This window comes from Rissa tridactyla, chromosome 2 (assembly GCF_028500815.1).
Source record: "Rissa tridactyla isolate bRisTri1 chromosome 2, bRisTri1.patW.cur.20221130, whole genome shotgun sequence".
In the NCBI taxonomy this organism is placed as follows: Eukaryota; Metazoa; Chordata; class Aves; order Charadriiformes; family Laridae; genus Rissa; species Rissa tridactyla.
The window spans coordinates 35,235,878-35,250,931 of record NC_071467.1 but is presented as its reverse complement, the minus strand read 5'-3'; the positions used below and the strand labels follow the sequence as shown (position 1 = coordinate 35,250,931).

The 15,054-nt window shown below is 39.9% G+C and overlaps 1 protein-coding gene across 4 annotated transcripts; it reads right to left on the bottom strand.

The window, feature by feature from the left end:
- Positions 1–1,748: 1,748 nt before the first annotated feature.
- ELOC (elongin C) lies at positions 1,749–13,975 on the bottom strand. Of its 4 annotated transcripts, none has more exons than XM_054189928.1 (5): positions 13,868–13,930; positions 13,358–13,427; positions 6,368–6,429; positions 4,187–4,330; positions 1,749–2,181 (listed from the first exon to the last, which is right to left on the bottom strand). In XM_054189928.1, the coding sequence occupies exons 3-5, from the start codon at positions 6,369–6,371 to the stop codon at positions 1,991–1,993; spliced, it is 339 nt and encodes a 112-aa protein (XP_054045903.1). In that variant the 5' UTR covers positions 6,372–6,429; positions 13,358–13,427; positions 13,868–13,930; the 3' UTR covers positions 1,749–1,990. The 4 variants fall into 4 exon arrangements, with proteins under 4 accessions (XP_054045903.1, XP_054045905.1, XP_054045902.1 ...); XM_054189930.1 differs by lacking the exon at positions 13,358–13,427 and adding an exon at positions 12,455–12,521 and having other exon boundaries at positions 13,868–13,922; XM_054189927.1 differs by lacking the exon at positions 13,358–13,427 and having other exon boundaries at positions 13,868–13,975.
- Between the last annotated feature and the right edge of the window lie 1,079 nt (positions 13,976–15,054).

Sequence of the window (15,054 nt, the reverse complement as noted above, 5' to 3'; positions counted from 1 at the left end):
TTTAAAAATGGCCAAAGAACTTAAGACTCGCTCAGACTGAAATGTAGTTGGGACTAAAATATCCATGTCTGTATTCCTTGACCTTTTAGGGTATTCCTAATGGCTGTAACAAAAGCAGCATAACAGGGTATCTCTGGTTTTTGTTTATCATTTTAGTGCTCTTCAAAATGAGTTACTAACAGCACTGACCAGAGTGCCTAAACACAGGATTTCAGACAATCGCCTCGCAATGCACTTCAGCTTTTTCGTGCAAAACCAATCTAGTCATAAACATCCCCACATTAAACACAATAAATTGTGCCGAAGTACGTGATGTGAATAAATGTTGGCTAATCTATCACCACATTGACAAACATCAGCTTGTCTACTAAGCATTGTTCAAGCCCAGAGTAAAATTTCATTTGTCAGAACTGAACTCCTCCGTGGGCAGACTGCATAGTCTATGTAAGTTACTAGTTTTTGTCCAGAAAAACCTCTTCAAAGTCGTATTTACACTGGCAAACAAGTTTAGAGGAGAGTTTCAGCCCTCTAAATTCACCATTCGTTAATACATCAATAAAGAAGTCCCACCACCTGTCGGTGGGCTTTTTCCATGAAAGACCACAACCGCTTCTTGATCAAAACAAAGCTGAAGCAGTGGCAGCTGATGGAAATGCTAACTACATCGCTCTTGCGTCATTTTGTACGATGCATTAGATTTATTTTCATTTACAGATGATTTTGGCAGAAGGGTTCTTCAGGCTGCAGCTGAACACAAAGCAACTTCTGGTCTCAAGTTGAATTTTTTTTTTTCCTTTATGGAAACTTTTTTTTGAACAAAGAACTGATAGTACAGGCAACTACCAGCAGGAACTACCAAGCGATGACGTGTTCCACTCTAGTACTATGTCAGCGGCTTGCCAATCCTTTTCCCCTAAAATATTTGTAAAAACATTGGAAATACCTATGAAAGTTATAAAACAGCTCCTTAAACATCTGCTTAATGCCCTTTCCTTCAAATATAGAAGACCTCCACGTTTCAGGGTCTTTTTCTGTGGATACAAGGGAGAGGTCGAGGAAGAGGTAAAAGATAGGATAACTGCTATCTTTTCAGTTCCTATGTTACAAAATTTAAATGACTACTACTCTAAAGATTAAATACAGACTTTACATAACCAATCACAACAATGGAAATAAACCATAACTGAAACCATATAAAATCCATATCAGGTCAAGTGACAGTACATTAAGAATAATCTTATATGTTATACAGAAGATAATATACACAGATTGTAACACTTATTTTTCCCCTTAAAAGCCACTGTCAGTAGGATCAGTGTCTTACTGTACAGACAAGTGACTTGAATATTTGTCATTACTAACGGGAAAAATTTAGGTTTAAAAGAAAAATGTACCAAGAATACCTTTACGCATTCTATACTATGGTTTAAATTAAAAGCCTTAAGCATTCTCCTACGTACTCCACTTTCAACCTAAATGGAATATCACTGTCAGGATATAAACCTTAGGGAGGGCACTTCTAATCTAGTTAGTATAACTATGCTAAAGGACAGCTATCTTACAAAGGAGATTAAGTTCAGATGTTTAGAAACTTTAACAATAAGAGAAAGTTAGAAACCCTAAACAGCTACTCATCTTTAATGATAATTACCTTTTAGAGAGCATTAGACTAAACTCCAGTATTTTCTATGGTCATTGTATGAAAAGAAAGTTCTACCACACCTAAAGGATAAGGCATAGCCATCTACTAATTGGCATATTTGTTTATTTGTCTCAGTTTGTGAAAAGGTCCTTATTTGTGTAAGCAGCAAAACAAACTTCAACTGAATGATTGCTATATGCAAAAGGACTGAAGGCAATTGCCTCTGCAGTGAACTTTACAGTTCTCAACAGCACACACGCAACATGCTATCTGAAAAAAGTTACTAACTGAACTACATGTATTAAATACTGAAAAAAGTTTTACATTTTTTATTATAATTTATTTTATTTAACAATCTAAGAAGTTTGCAGCCATCAGAAGTTCCAGTGCAATTTCAGGTGCAATTGGGAATTCAGGAATCTCCGTAGAGCTGTTAGTATAGCGGACCTTGTAGGTGAAATACATGCATACTTTGGATAGGACATGGGATGGGATCTCTCTAAAATTCACCTCATTTGTTTCATTTTCTGCAAACTGTCCTGTAGAAAAAAAAAAAAAAAAAACAAACAAAAACAAAACACCAAACCCAAAGTCAGAATCTCAATTCACTGCAAAATGAAACACTTTACCATATTAATACAACACATTCTAAATAGAATATTTTCGGGTATTAGATTCTTCAGTGTAAAGCAGGATGTGCCACACTCACAACCCTCAAGGATATTAAGATCCCCTGCATTACAAAATGTTTATTTTGGCTGCAGCCTATTAACAACATTCTGAACAACTACACCAGAAATGTAGGTTTAATTCTGATGCTTGCTAGATAGGTGCTCTAAAACTGTAGTGTGCTCAGCTCTAAAGGTCACAGTAACAATGTTTTAAAACAACAACAAAAAAAGCACTATCAATACATATTTCTAGCTGGTTTATTAAAAAAAAAAAAAGGTTTGTAGATGTTCTGTATCTGCATATGCACACATATCAGCAGTCCCTTCTGTGATCCCACTAGCTTTGCATTTCTTGGTCAGTTTCAGGCAGATTTGACAAAGGGTTGAAACCTCAAAGACCCATTAGCTTGATAAACTGTGAAAACACACAGGCAGGAGGGACAGGGAAACCCTACTTGTACTGGAGGAAAGGCTACATACAAGTACAAGTTTATCCCTATTAGATATTGACAAATTTATCCAATGCTTAAGTCTCAAAACACGAGTACATCTGAAATTAGCTTTCTCTCATGCCTGTAAACATGAAACTTGGATGATATGAAGTCATCCTGTGGTTAGTCCCACAGCCTTTCTGCTGTTATTTTTTGTCCCCCTTTTCCTCATCTCTCTGGATTTTCAACTCATTAATCTGAAAGATAATACAAAAAACACTAACATGTACTCCACATTTATGGAAAACCAAGCAATGTTGCTTTCTTATTATTTCTATAGGAAAAGCGAAGCTATTTACTAAAGTCTACACACATTTGCATAGAAATATCTGCATGCACTGAAGCCAATCTGGCTTGAATTCTAGTACGGGAAGAGTAGGATGCAAGAGGAGAAATGTTAGCATATTGGCAATGTCACAGTACTGAAACAGAGAACACTTACGCATCAGTGAAATTATGACCTACTGAACTAGACAGCAAGAGTGGTTTTCCCTATCAACCCACTTAGCTTGCTAGTTTTTATACAAAATATTCTTGAATGGTGCCTGTTTTACAAGAGTCAGTTTTCTAGCCCTCTAAGGCTGCTTTGCCTTTTATTCCTTCGCATGGAGTGTGGAACATATTCAGAGCAGGTCTTGTAACTACTCTTCTGAGAGGCTGACATGCCTCGGATCAAAACAGATCTGCTAAGTACCTTCAAACACAACCATTACAATGACATTTAGCAGAACATTAAACTGGGAATTTTAATTGCTCAGTTTGCCCAACTATTACTAAGTAATTTAAAAATATATTAAACAAACAGATCTCGCCAGTAATCCCCCTCATTAGAATCTAAAAGAGAATATAAGAATGTCCATATTCAGACCAGAGCTCCGCAGAGCCTACTGCCCACCACTCAAGTGGCCAAAGGTAAACATACAGGATGAGGGTACAGAAGAGGGAAAGCACATGTTGACTTCTTGCTGTTCTCTCCTCTGCCCTTTCACTCTTCAAGAATTAGCTCAGACACTTCTTAAACTACAGGTAGTCTCATATATTCAATAACACTAAAAGTTCCGTCATGGAGGTAGCAATGAAGAATTAGCCAACTCTTGTTTTGTTTTGAACTTGACAGCTACACATTTCATGTAATACCCTCAAGTTCTCATACCCTGGGAAACTAGTAGTAATGACACCGTAAGATCGCCAAAAGCAGAGTCCAATTATATGTCTGGTAGCACAATACCCCACAGAGGCGAACTGTTCCACTGGAAACAGGAACTAGGCAGGATCTGGAAAAGTTATCATTTATTCCAACTTTCACTCACTGCATGATATAAATTCAAACTGTCCAAGAGCGAAAACAAAAGACGTGACGGTACTAAATCTTTTGTACCTACCTGGTCCACTCAACATAGCTTTTATCGTTCCTGATGTTAATGCATGCTCTCTTTTTACAATGAACTCATGGCCATCCGAGGATATTAACTTCACATACATAGCATCTGGGCCCTCACACCCACCGTATGTTTTCTCTTCTCCATCTAAAATGGAACACAGATTAACAGTTTCAGAACACAATGACTGACTCAGATCACTAAGAATGCAAGCTGCAGTCTTTTCTGCGACTATGTTTACAGACCAAAGAACCCAATACAACCAAAAATCAGACGCATTCTGGATATGCGAAGACAACTTCTCTGAAGCACTCAGCAATGTTTTAAAGAATTTTTGCAAAAGTAGGAATCTTCTTATAAACATCTCTCCTCTCTCCTTTCTCCATCACCAAATTCTGACGCTATTTCTAAAATCTACATGGGGATGAAGTTTTCCTTTGGATATTCTCAAGTGAATTGAACATGCTACTGCTTCCCTCTATAGAGCTGTTGCTATGCTTATCATACTTACTAAAAGTTACCTAAATACTTGTCTAATATTTAAAAATGCAGACTGCAAGGAAAAAAAGCGCTTTTTGAAGCACAGGTAAGAATAAAAGCAGTCAGCATTCCTGTACTGAAGAAATGACATGAAACTAAGATTCATCCTCCCCCACTGCCCAGCCAGACCCAGACCCATACAGCGTTAGTGCACACCCATGTTGTGACCTTTGGTGGAAAACAGGGAAAGTGCAAAAGCACTAAACCCAAGGAAATTTGGAATTTTGCCCCACAGCAGTTTTCACTCTGCTTTCTCTGTTCCCTTCTCCTTCACTATACACCTGCTCTCTACTTTGTTTCTCTAGAAGCCCTCATCCCCCTTCCCTGTTTGTGCGTTCATTTATTCTCTCCTAACAGTGCTATCTTCAAAAGTTGAAAAAACAACGCTACTGTTGCCACCACTGCACTGCTCACCTTGTGCAGTCTTAACAGTTTCCCAGCTTGCACCTCTCTTGTTTATTTAGGCAGCACACTCTCTGGGGTAGGAATCACTGACTACTTTGTGCCTGTATAGTGCTCAGCACTATTGGACACCGTCACACGAAGGAGACAGTCTCTGTAGTTGGTCTTTATATATTCCTGTAAACTCTTCAGTGATAAAGGCTGCAGTAATATTAAAATATTTTTGAAAAAATGAGTGTAAAAAAAACCCCACGCCACTAAATATACAATCCCTATCATATTCAAACTGGAAAGTTAACACCTTATTTCAAATGCACATAAAGTTAAAAATGAAAGTCCTGGAAGTTCTTCCAGCTTGGAAAAGTATAACAGAAGAGACCTGTATGCTTCTGGAAAAGTAACAGACTGCCAGTATTTCATGATGGTATGCAGAAGTACAGAATATAAAACAGCTACAGACTACAAATTTGTCATTTGATTGCTAGTGTTGCTTCCCCTTCTGACAAAACAAAGAATATAAATTATATTGATTATATTAGAATAAGTACCTTGCATGGTATCTAGGGTTATAGCAAATATAATATTCCCCCAATCGATTAAGTCGCTTTGTGAATCTTCAAGTTAAAATTGAATCACCATGTAGTTATTGCCAATTTTAATGAAGTACTGCCAGTGCCAAACGTGCTAAATATATTTGGAAAAAGTATTGATAAAACCAGAATCTGTCCAATCATGTTTCATTAACCAGTCCTTTGTAGAGGCAGATACGACAGTTTCAGATATTTAGTCAGATCACACATACAATGTATTTATCAGAAATCAGTCCTTATTATGATCTCTTAGCCAGAATTCAACAGGCTGACCTTAGTTAACAAACAAACCAAAAAATATTTAAAACAGTACATAGTGAAATTTTCTTGTCCACTAAAAGTTTAGTGCTATAAAAGCCTAAAGGCATCCTATTTTAGCATGTGCATTTTCAGCACTACGCATATTAAGCAAGTGAAATTCGTCGTTAGCTAGATGCGCTCTGAATAAGTCTCTCGACAAATAAACAATCACTTGAGAAAATCCTATTAAAAAACATTTGTAGGAAGTTCCATTAACTTTTGAGGCTACAAGAAAAACAGTGACAAGATCAACACTTCAAGTCTAACAATCCACTTTGTCTACTGATATAAAGGAGAAAATGCTTCACTTCACAGGAAACAAAAAAAAGCACCTCTAAGATGATGAACTTACCCATTCTCTTCTTATAAAAAAAATTTGTTTCTTTTCAACAGCAGCTTTTGCAGTAGGAGCGTCTGAAAAAAACACAAGTAGCAATATTTTTAGTCAGTAGCACAATTTCTTATACTAGCCTTTATGTTATCATAAACACCCTTCAGAAAAGAATATGGTAATACATAGCGTGCGATGTTGATGAACATTATGTTTTGAAAACATTATGTTTTGAAACTTATCTTTGCTATTCAGAGATCCCTACCATATTCAACAATCTCTAAATTTTAGCTTACTTTGTAAAGATGTTGCTCCCCATAGCTTTTAAAAGACCCTTGACGATAAAGCCAGAGTTATTTCAAAAGCCTTATGACTTTTACCACTACGGACACCATCCATGCGATAGTATTGGGGAGGTAAAGAAAGCAAGTTTTGCCACACTGCAAAAGGCACTAAAGAGACCAAATGGCTTGTCTACAGAAAAAAATTAAAAAGTCAGAGAACAGTTCACTATGCTGTGAATAGAGGAGTGGTTGCCTGCCATTCAGAGGGACCGTGACAAGCCAGAGAAAGGGGCCACCAGGAAACATATGAATTTCACCAAAGGGAAATGCAAACTCCTGCACCTTGGGAAGAACTACCCCAGGCACCAGTCCCAGCTGGAGGCCAACCAGCTGGAAAGCAGTTTTGCAGAAAGAGACCTGGGGCTGCTGTTGGACACCAAGTGGAACATGAGGCAGCAATGTGCCCTTGCAGCAATGGCAGCCAACAGCAACCTGGCCTGTGTTAGGAGGAGTGATGCCAGCAGATCGAGGCAGGTGATCCTGCCCCTCCGCTCAGCACTAGTGGGACACATCTGGAGTGCTGGGTCCGGCTCTGGGCTCCCCAATACATGCCAGACTGAATTGAGTCTTGCAAAGGTGGCTGAGGGACTGGAGCACCTGTCATATGAGAAGCAGCTGAGAGAACTGGGGCTGTTTAGGCTGGAGAAGAGAAGGCTCAGGGATCAGTCTAATCAGTACAAACTAAATACCTGGTCTCCAACCTGTCCTTCCCAGAAGATTGACAGTTCCTGATAGCCACCAATGTCACCTAGATAATCTACTTCAGACATTTAATGTAGGTATTCACACGGTAAGTTAACCAAGAGCTTCCATAGCTTATAAACTGACATCCAGATCGCTGCATACATATTTTGCCATGTAAACAAAACCAAAGAGTTAGAGAAATGGAAGCACGTATTTGCAAAACGAATCCAGTATGTTCAGATACAACATATATTTCTTCATGCTGAACTGCATCTCTGATGGGGTAAAGAAAACTTTGGAAGAGAAATTCCACCCACCCACCCACCTGCTGTCCTAAAACTCCTTTCACGTCAATAGCTACTCTCCAAACACTAACCCGTACAAATCAATGAACTACTGTTGTGTACCCACAGGTTCAGGAAAACAGCAGCAGTGATTCTGGGTGGTTTCCCAGCCGATATCCAGGGTTGGTGGCAGCAAAGAGACTGTTAAGAATTCTGACAATCCATGTTGCTGGTCCGAAAAGCAAAAGCAACAGCAGAGCCAGGACTGCAATTCCTCATTACAGAAGGACCCCAGAGTGGGATATGTGAAAAAAGAGAATAGAGACCACTCCCCCATCCCCTCCCTCCTATGTTTCTGGTAAAAGCTTAGGAAAAAAACATAAGGAAGTTGAGGAGGGAGCTGCAATAATATTTGGAGGAAGTTTTACAGAGATCTCTCCATCTCTTCAGAAGATGAAGCTCTTTGCTATTGCAAATAGCCTCACTTCTCAACAGCACTTTTGTGCTGATTTGTTCCATCTCCCGTTTTTCGTAACTACAAATACAAAACAGTCTGAAAGTTTCCTCAAGCTTTTACAAGAAAGCACTTCATTATGTACACCTAATCAAACTACACATGCATAACCAATAGTTTTTAGTTGTTGGTTGAGAACTGAGCAAAAACCATCCTCCACTTCCACTGTTGTCTTTGAAAATTATCCTGACTTTACAGAAGTATCTTATAAAATATTTTCCTTCCCCGCTGGTATAAGGAACATCTTCACCTGTACTCTTGCATGTGAAAAGTTCCTGAATATAAGGCATATTCAAAAATGCCCTTTGAAAGTTAATTTGTGTATGCTGTCATAGAGATACCTTTATATGGAGTGCTAAATGCCTTCGTCATTTTCAATAATTCCAGGAACTCATCTAAGGAAATTCATTTGGGTGCTGGGAACAGTTGCAGCACAAAACTGGCAGGATCTTTCACCCTATTTCAACAGTTTTTGTAAATGGAAATAAAGCATCTTATTGGTGAGTATGTGTTGTTCAGAAACTGAAAGGATACCTTACATTGTTACTTCTACTTTGCAGAAGACGATCACTTGTGCTACCTCTGTCTCTAGCCACAAAGCCCTTCCCTACATTCCAGAAGGGTAGTGAAACCTCTTATGATTTATAAATAACAATTATTTAAAAAAAACCACAGAATAAGTTATACCATTTTGTGGAGGTACTGGTGACAATAAAATGTGCCTTGATTTCCAATATAAATAATGCCACTAAATACAGGAATACAGACGGGCTAGTTAGTGGGAACTGAAATATATTAACACCTTGAAAGGTAAAAGCGTAACTTGAGGAGGCTAATATATCAAAGCTGGGGAACTGAAAAAATGTCTACCCCAAAACATTAGAGCTGTCCCAAAAACTTGCAATAAGCATTTTAATAAGATCAAATTGAATGTTTATGATTAGAGAGAAAAAAAATAGAGTAGCTAACACTTAATGAAGAAAAAAAAAAATAAGGTTCAGTGGTCTGAGTTCAGTTGTTTTAAAAAGGAAAACAGGACAAAAGTGCAGTAAGCATTAGCAGATTTAGGACATGCTGGACTAATCCAATACCTAAAAAATGAATCAGTCATTTCCTTGAAAAAAGGAAACTCAAACAAAATGCAATCTGGACTCAGCATATCATCTGAAGTTAAGTAAGTATGACATGACGGTAATCTTAAAATGAGAACACAGTACGATGTTGCAAACATGAATCAACTGGACTAGAAAAGAACTACTAGTTCCTTCAAAAATTATATCAAACGTTTTGGGTTTTTTTAACAATGCTGTCAGAAAATAATACGTAGATTTACGAGAGACAGAAGCAGAAAGCACTGCAACAAAAGGGGAACAGAGTATCACACACACAAGTGACGTGTCTTGAAAAATGGCGTACCAAAAGCCATGTGAAATGAAATAATATGAAATGCAAGATTCCTGCACGTAGGGACCAATACAAGCTTTTTTCATGTATTGTTTCATGCCTTGTTATTTGGGGGTATAGTCATTCTGTGGCCAACTATAAACTGATGCAGCTCTGTAGGGGCAAAAAGAAAAAAAAAAGGGCATGGGGGAAAAAGGCGAATACACATCAAGGATTTCTTTGCAATAGAGATAGGGAAATACGAACATTGTTGCACACGAGCAACAACTTCTCTGGAATACCACACATAATTTTGAATTTCTGTCAAGAATTTCTAATTACAAGAACTACAGAAAGGAGCTACTGGTATGACCAAAGAGCCTGCTGTATAAAAGAAAAATTAGTTTTGCTTACTCAGCTTAGCAAAATAAAACTGGAGTGACAATAAAAATAACAATTCATTCAAAGGATAAACATCAAAGAGAGAGAAGTATGCCAATGTCAGTCCTCAGTTTAAATCCAATACCTGAACATAAACTGAAAAAAAGAATACAATTTATACTGCTATTCCAGAATCCAAGTTTGGTTCCGAATATAGAACAAAACTAACATTCTACTGCCAAAATTAAAAGATGCAGAAAGCCTACCTGCTTTTAAGGAAAAGACATCATACATTGTATTCAATGATACTTTTGACATGTAAGCAAGGGATACAGTTTGGTTTCACTCAGTTTCTATAACAGTGTATCATTTCCAAAAAAAAAGATAATCGTGAACACTATGAGGAGTATAGATTTAGTCCTGACAAAATATGAACAGCAGAGTGCACAGAAAAATCATAGAGGCAATGCAACCAAAGAGGAGAGAAGGAAAGAAAAACAAGGAACCCGGGAAACCGGTTATTAAATGAGTATTAAATAATAGGTTAGAAACAGGAAAGTCAAGTGACCTGGTATGTTTTCTCATCAGAAATTCTTTTCTTACAATGTATTTTCCAATATACTGTTTATTACAAAACGTGTTACTATATTTACCTTCTGTATAATGAAAACAATATAAATGACAACATGAAGAAAGAGACTCAGTGAGATTTCTGAAGATACCTGGTAACTACCTATATTTTAATTACTTTTGCCCATTTCATAGCTGCCCCTGTCTGACTTCACCAAAACTACACCAATGCAGCAGTAGGGAAGAGAACAATCCAAGTTTTCTGAACATTCAAACATTTGTCTTTTTTATTATGTGTTTCTGACCTGACTATTTCAGACTCCTGCAAAGAACCACTAATTTTTGTTGAATTACATTCATGATTCCATTTCTCCTTCAAGAAGCTTATGTGGCATTACCAATTAGGTAGCTCAGCTCCCTGTCTTACAACTCTAAGATGAAATACTATGGTGTAGCGAGTTTAGTTTGATCTGTTTCCTGCTTCTTTTGAGCATCAAATGCAAGGAAAAAAAAAAAAAAAGTGAAGCATGTCCATGACCTTCTCACCTCACTCCCAAAGCTGCGTGCTCATCTCCCAAGCTTCCCAGAATTTCCAGAATATCATTTCCTTGTATATCTTGTATGTTGATGAGACCAGAATAGACTTGAAGGACATAAGCCAATTTGACAGAATACATGCAACCACTGTACAGATTCTAGAACCCTATTGCTTTATTCTGGTTAGCACAATAAAATTAAATCTATGCAAACATTTCAAGCACTCAGATTCTTTGATCTTACACAAAACTTTTTAAAATCTCAGATTCTGGTCTAAGGAAACTCAAACAGCTTCCAACTCATTAGTTGCACAACGCACACACAGCTTTTGTACGCTTCAGCTGGTGACATTTCTGTGTTCTACACTATCAATTCTTTGAAAATGTGGGGCAAATAACACAAATGCTTTCACAATTCCTAGGTTAGTTTAGAAGTTAAATGTGACATTTTCTGGGTGTCATTTGTGTACTAATTCATCAATAAACAAAGGCTGTTTGTGTTAAAACAGCAGCCTCCTACTGTTCAATCCTAAATTCTAGTCCTATCCTTGATCCTATGCAATAACTTGTTTAAAAATACTGCTCTTCAGTTTATTATTCATTGTTCAGTATGCATCAAAAGATAAATTACTATAATTGAAGCATATTTAGAAAAAACATAAGGGAAAACTGGTAGGGCGTGATTTCCAAATCAGTTGATTCACCATTCCATACTTGCAGGCACTAAAATTCCAACATTCAGGGGCACACTGAAGTGTGACAGAAAGGTATAATACAGGTGAATGCTAGTTAAGATACACAAGAAACACGGTGGGATACTGTGTATAGAGCATCAAAGACCTTACATAAGATGTTCTTTTTCTGCCTAAGGAAACTTTCCTTTTTAGTAATTCCCAAGAAAGTTTTAAGAGGGGAAAAAAGAAGAAAAAAGGGCAGAGGGTGTTACTGTTTTCTTCCTAACATACCATAAAAGCCCTGTACTGTACACCTATTGCCATTAGGGGGAAAAAAAACTGCTAGCATGTTGCAAAATTTTACAGGGCATGGATTTCTGCCCTCTTGTTATAAGCATTCATCAAAAACTACTGTTATGCAAACTACCCCATAATGAAGACAATTTAAATTCTGAACATTTCTAGGTGCAAGAGAACTTGTCAAAATACATCAAAATTCCTTTATTTTAATCTGACAAAACCCTTACTTTTATGACAAAACTTAAGCGTTTCTCATAATATACACTGAGAATTGCAAAAATGCAATAAAACATCTGAAGCTAAGTATACCTTTTAAAGATATTCATTTATCCCCACACAAAACATAAGGGACAGAAGCATGAACACAAATGTATCAGAAAAAGAAATATGAGGTTGGGAGATAGAAGGTACCTCAGAAAATCAACTGTAACTCCTTACCATACCAGTATTGAGTCTTCACATTAAGACTACATGAAACTACCTGATGATGGGTTCATCACCCATTCTAGTGTAAAAAAAAAAAAAAATCAAATTATTTTTCTCTGATACAACAAGAAAAAAATTAAGTGCTGAAAGTTTCTAAAGACTATCTTAAAACTCCCAATGTTGTAGGAAATGTTAGCACAAATTCTATTGACAAAACTTAAGCACATTAAAAGGCTGATCTCAAGGTATAAGGTGTGCACTACATGTACAAAGATGTTAGATGATATATTATAGAAAAACTAAATAGCAGTTACTCCCCTTCTAGGTAACTCTTCAGTTAATAAATATGATTTCTCTCTTAACAATATTTTTTTGTCCTTAGTATAGCTAAAGGAGGAAACTGGAGCACATAAAGGATTACTCAAAAAATAAGTGCACAACGTGATTCTTACCCTAAAGGCTTGTGTATTTATCCACGCTTTTCTCGCTTGCTTCTAAATTGAACTTTTGCAAGTGATCTTCAGCAAACCCAAGTAAACAAATGGCTTATGACTATCTAAGTCTCCCTACAGTACAAGGCTTAACTCACGATCTACGGTATTAAGGATCTTCAATAAAGTTCCTGCACATAGTATTACATGGTGTAAGATTAAACTGGCCATCAAAGTTAACTGCTAGCATCCCCATTTTCATACATATATCTGAAGTCATCAATAACTTACATCTGAAGTCATCAATAACTTACCAATGCTCAGGTTCCCTTATATTAAAGCAGAATCTTCCTCTGAGGAACAGATAGAACTCTAAAGCTTATTTTTTTTATTACATGTAAGTGTATCACCCTTTTCCATCAACCTTGCTTTGCTTATATTCGTCGACCATTACAGCTAAAGCACTTTAACCAGCACTTCTCACCTTGGTATAACAACCCCTGGGGGTGCATCCTAAATTCTTTCGGCCTTAGTTTTTCCCCTCTCTCTAGGGCCTGGCGTGGGAAGAGGGCGGACGTCATTTTTGTCGGAAAAAGTTTAAGAGCGATATTTAATTAAAAAAAAACCGTTCCGGAAAGCCCCTTTCCCGGAGGCGCCTGGATTTCAAGGAGACCGCTTCACTCCCGCACGCAGATGAGAGAAACGTGCCCTTCGCCACCGTCCCGGAGGGGGAACCCCGATCTGCCTCCGCACCCCTCCACACAACACCCCCGACGCCTCCCCACGGCCGCTCCAAACCCTCCCCGCTCCGCGGCCCGCCTCCCCTCCAGCTCCCCCCGACCTCTGGCAGCGGGAGGGGGAGCGCAGCGCGGAGGCCGAGGCCCGCTCCCCTCCGAGGGACAGGCCCCGGGGGCTCCCCCTTCCCCATTTCCCGCCCGCCTCGCCCCCTCTGGACGGCGGCGGAGCCGGACCCCGCTGCCCCGCGGCCACTCACTCGGCAGCGCCGCTCCCTCCGCCCCGCTCACAGGGCCCCCACCGTGTCGGGCCAGCTGCCTCACAAGAACATCCGGCAGGGTCAAAGGGCACTTCCGCCCCGGGGGCGAGAGCCTTAGCCGGAGTGCGGCTCTCGGCTCCCGGCATGCTGTGCGGCGGGGAGCGGTGCATGCTGGGGCGCGTAGTTCCCGGGGGTGAAGGTGCCGGTGCGCCATGTTAGGAGCGGGGCGGGGGAGATGGTGGGATGGGGCTGCCCGGGCGGCGGCTCCTGGCGGAGGGGTGGCGGCAGCCGAGAGGTCCCAGGGCGGCGCCCGGTGCGGGCAAAGTCCGAAAATCGCTGGCCGCGGGTCCTAATTGTGCGGGCACGTGCTCTCGGTCTGGCTGTCTCCATGGGCAAGTGCCATCCCTGGGGACCTGTCTGAGAAACCCGCATCGCCCGCACCTCTTGGAGCGGGTCCAGAGGAGGCCACGAAGATGATCAGAGGCGTGGAGCACCTCTGCTGTGAGGACAGGCTGAGAGAGTTGGAATTGTTCAGCCTGGAGAAGAGAAGGCTCTGGAACACCTTGTAGCAGCCTTCTAGAACCTAAAGGGGGCCTACAGGAGAGATGGGGAGGGACTTTTTACAAGGGCATGTAGTGATAGGACGAGGGGTAGTGACTTCAAACGGGAAGAGGGTCGATTTAGACTAGACAGAAGGAAGAAATTCTTTACCCTGAGGGTGGTGAGACGCTGGCACATGTTGCTCAGAGAAACTGTGGACGCTCCATCCCTGGAGGTGTTCAAGGCCGGGCTGGATGGGGCTTTGAGCAGCCTGGTCTCATGGGAGGTGTGCGTTAAAAGGAGCATAATGGAGTGCATTAAAAAGAGTGTGGCCAGCAGGTCGAGGGAGGTCATCCTTTTCCTCTGCTCTGCTCCGTTGAGGCTGCATCTAAAGTACTGTGTCCAGTTCTGGGCTCCCCAATTCAAGACGGACAGGGAACTGCTGGAGAGGGTACAGCAAAGGGCTACAAATATGATCAAGGGACTGGAGCACCTCTCTTATGAGGACAGGCTGAGAGACCTGGGGCTGTTTAGCCTGCAGGAGGCTGAGAGGGGATCCCATCAATGCTTATCAATATCTAGAGGGCGGGTGTCAAGAGGATGGGCCAGACTCTTTTTAGTGATGCCCGGGGACAGGACAAGGGGCA

Coding starts and splice junctions, on each gene's coding strand:
- ELOC (XM_054189927.1), bottom strand. Junction 2,182..4,186: donor AGCTATGTTGAGTGGACCAG/GTAGGTACAAAA, acceptor TTTTTTCTACAG/GACAGTTTGCAGAAAATGAA.